This window comes from Citrus clementina, unplaced genomic scaffold, assembly GCF_000493195.1.
Source record: "Citrus clementina cultivar Clemenules unplaced genomic scaffold, Citrus_clementina_v1.0 scaffold_3, whole genome shotgun sequence".
In the NCBI taxonomy this organism is placed as follows: Eukaryota; Viridiplantae; Streptophyta; class Magnoliopsida; order Sapindales; family Rutaceae; genus Citrus; species Citrus x clementina.
In genome coordinates, this window is record NW_006262339.1 from 46,338,922 (window position 1) to 46,342,914 (window position 3,993).

The window sequence follows — 3,993 nt, forward strand, 5'->3', positions numbered from 1 at the left end:
TTTAAGGGTTTTCCTGGAGCCGCTATTTTAATTTTTTAATTTAATTAAAAAGGTTTTTTTTAAGGTTTTTTTCCCTTTCCCCCCCCCCCCCCCCCCCCCCCCCCCTTCCCTGGATTTTTTAACTTGTGGCTTTGTTTTGTTGAATGCTTTTTATTGTGAATTTTAAGTAAATCCCTCCCCAGTTACTGAATTTTTTTTTTTTTTGGGTCTCAACAGTGGTTATGAGTTGGAGACAATGGAAGCTGAAGCTAAGGATTCTGAAGAGGAGATTGAAGTTGCTAGTCTGAAGCAATTTGGGGGCAGAGATGTGAATAAGAGTCCTCATAATTTAAATGTTGGCATTATTAATGCCCATGAATCACCCAAGTCGACATTGGAAGGGCAGGGACTACTGGTAGGTTCAACCATTCCTGAAGCTTCTTCAGGCATTGACAATGCTACGGACATGTTATCAACTCCAAGCAGAGTGAGTAGATCTCATCAAATCTCAGGCTTTGATAATGTTAATATTACTGAGGTGAATGGTTGTCATTACACTGGTGCTTCTAGGGACAATAGTCATGAGAAAACTCCAAATTCTGCTAAAGTGAAAAGTGACTTAGTACCTACTTCAAAAAATGCTGAAATTTCCTATCATTCTGGATCAAAATTTTGTTCTCTGAATTACTCTAGGAAAACCCCTAGGAAGTCAATACTCACAATGTCCTCAGGGAAGGTAGACAATGATGTTCTCAACATTATTTCCTCCAAAGTGGAAAATGCAGAGACCAGAACTGTTACAGCTTGTGGTGAAATTCCTAAGAGAGGAGGAGAACTGTGTCATGAAGAAGAGTCAATTGTGTTACCTCAAAAGAGAATGAGTAATAGTACTGGTGCCGGTTCTAAATCACAAAAGATGAGTCATAATGCAGCAGAATGCAACCCAAGGAGTCCGATTAATTATAAAACTCCGGTATCAGAGACAAAATCATCAGCTTGCCATTCATTTGAGACAGGTAACCATTTATCCCCTGGCAGTAACGGCCATTATACTATTGAAACTGCTACTCCTAGTACTGCACCCAACAAGAAACCACTGACACCTGATCTGCCTTCATTAAAAACTGTGACCTCAGAAGCCTTGCACAGTGAGGGCGCTGATAGAAATGCCCTTGAAACATGCAGGGGATCAAAAGAGTCCACTGTTGCAAGCAAGACTGATAATGAAGATTTTGGTATGGGATCTGTACATTTGGATGGTGAAGCAGAGGATGCACAGAATCTGCATCAGGACCTTGAGGGGTCATCTGCCAAAAACAGATTTTTGGCTATGGACAAATCACCTAGACCTGTAAATATAGTCTCTCCTCAAGTGGGAAAGGACAAATTGATTGCAAAGCCTATTAGGAAGAAGATGGTTGCCAAAAAGGCTTTCGGTTCTGGACACACAACCAATCGAAAGGGTTCTATTTACTCTAACAAAATTTCCTCCCTAAGCAGTCCTGCTGTTTGCTTGAGTAGGGAGGTAGAGAGAGCCAACCAGAAGAAATTCTCTAGTACGAGTGAGCTTGAGACAGACCCTCCAAATTTAAGTGATGAAGCGACAAAAGAGATGGAGACAACACTCGTTGCAAAATGTGGAGATAATTCTGGTGATGGGATCAAGACCATGGATGATGAAACTGAAGCTCCTGATGAAAAGTATGAAATTGAGTTTGAGAAGATGCTAAACAATGAGAAGTCCGAAGGGGTTCAATCCATACATAAAGAAGATACAATGATGAAAAGAGTACCTGGAGTTGGCCATGAAGCACATGATTCTATGGTTTATGGACGTGATGGAATAACTGGCAAGGAAGTAATGAATGCTGAAGTTGGAATGACTGTTTCAGGCAAGAGATTTGACTTGGATGAATCAACCTCCAAAATGGATGGTATGAAAAGTAAAAGAAAGATAAGGCCTTCAGATAAGGCCAATGGAAATGTTTCTGCTGACAAGGAGACAGTAGAATCCTGGGATGATGAAGCTGAAGCTGCTGATGAGAAAGTTGGAAATGTGTTTGAGGAGGCACTGAATGATGAGAAGCCTGAGGGGGTTGAACTCATACATAAAGAAGATGCAGAGTTGAAAAGGATACCTGGAGCCGGTCATGAAGCGCATGATTCCGTAGTTTGCAGACATGATGAAATTACTGGAAAGGAAGGGATAAATGCTCAGGTAAGGACGACTCTTTCTGGTGAGATGTTTGACTTGGATGAATCAAATTCCAAGAGGGATGGTACGAAATGCAAAATAAATAGAGCAAAGAAAAGGCCTTCGGGTAAGGCCAGTTTAAAGACCCTTTCTGCTGACAAAGGGACAGTAGAATCCAAGAAAGATGTAGTTGGGGAAGAAAATTTAAATGGAGAGAAAAATGAGGAATGCAGAGAAAAAGAGAAAAATGTGCTGCTTCCAAGAAGCAAAACCCGGGTCATCACTGCATCTGCAAGTAAGGTGGGGAGCTCTGATGAAGTGGAGAAGGAAAACAGGCCGGTTGCTGATGAAGGCCAAACTTCAAGTCCAGGTGTTGGAAAATCAATTCTTAAATCTATGAAAGTATCAATGAAGAATAAAATTGGTGGAAATGTTAATTCCAATTCAATACCATTGGACAAGTCTCTGAACAAATTGGACAAGTCTCTGAACAAACTGAAAGATGAACCTATATGGTTTATATTAAGTGGACATAGACTACAGAGAAAGGAATTTCAGGTGGTTATAAGGCGTTTGAAAGGAAGACTATGTAGAGATTCTCATCAGTGGTCATACCAGGCAACACACTTTATTGCCCCAGAAATTCGCAGAACAGAGAAGTTCTTTGCTGCTGCGGCATCTGGAAGGTGAAGTTCCTCTTGGCATAACTTTCATCAGCTTTAACCAATTCTTGGTTCTCGAAGTTGGTTTAAGTTTCATTCTCCACTGGCTCTACACATTATTTAACAACTTCCATGGTCTACTATTTGAACCATGGAAGCATTTTTGTCATAGAAATGAAATATTAGCTCCTTGAGGCTCTTGCTGATGGCTATTACAATTCTGTCTTGAATGCAGGTGGATTCTCAAGACTGATTATTTAAGTGCTTGTAGCCAGGCAGGAAAATTCTTGCCGGAGGAACCTTACGAATGGCACAAAAATGGCCTCAGTGAAGATGGTGCAATTAATTTAGAGGCTCCAAGGAAATGGCGGCTCTTAAGGGAGAGAACAGGTCATGGTGCCTTTCATGGAATGCGCATTATTGTTTATGGAGATTGCATTGCGCCACCTCTGGTATGTCTGTTTGGTAACATAAACCCTATTATATATTCTAAGTTTCTAATTATGAAATCATTTTTCGATAAACCATTTAATAACAGATGGTATAGTTGGCTTTCATTCTGGTAGTTTGTACTATTTAGATTCTACTGTTCTGATACCTGTTCTGCATCTTTTGTTCATCCAGGATACACTGAAGCGCGTGGTGAAGGCTGGAGATGGGAACATATTAGCTACTTCCCCACCTTACACTCGCTTTCTAAATTCTGGAGTTGACTTTGCTGTTGTTAGTCCTGGTATGCCTCGTGTTGATTTGTGGGTCCAAGAGTTCTTAAAACATGAGATACCTTGTGTTGTAGCTGATTACTTGGTGGAGTTTGTTTGCAAACCTGGTTATTCCCTTGAGAGACATGTGCAATATAACACTCATGCTTGGGCAGAGAAGTCATTATCCAATCTGCTTAGCAAGGCAGAAGAAATAGTTATGGACTTGACTCCTCCCAATGATTATGATACTGATAAGATAACTTGCCAAGCGTGTGGGTGCAGTGACAGGGGTGAAGTTATGCTGATCTGTGGAGACGAAGGTGGTTCTGTTGGTTGTGGGGTTGGAATGCATATTGATTGTTGTGATCCTCCTCTTGAAAGTGTTCCGGAGGAAGACTGGTTCTGTCCAACGTGCACCAGAAGCAGGATTAATCCATCTAAAAGGACCTCTTCA

General features: G+C 41.0%; 1 protein-coding gene across 1 annotated transcript in view; it reads left to right on the plus strand.

Moving 5' to 3' along the window:
* LOC18050075 (BRCT domain-containing protein At4g02110) overlaps window positions 1-3,993 on the plus strand; it is a gene marked incomplete at its 3' end in the record, with an annotated part of 7,418 nt that extends 3,425 nt beyond the window's left edge. Inside the window, exons 8-10 of the mRNA XM_006444404.2 lie at window positions 217-2,859; window positions 3,071-3,287; window positions 3,460-3,993. Coding sequence (XP_006444467.2) covers window positions 217-2,859; window positions 3,071-3,287; window positions 3,460-3,993 — 3,394 coding nt within the window. The remainder of the gene's footprint in view (window positions 1-216; window positions 2,860-3,070; window positions 3,288-3,459) is intronic.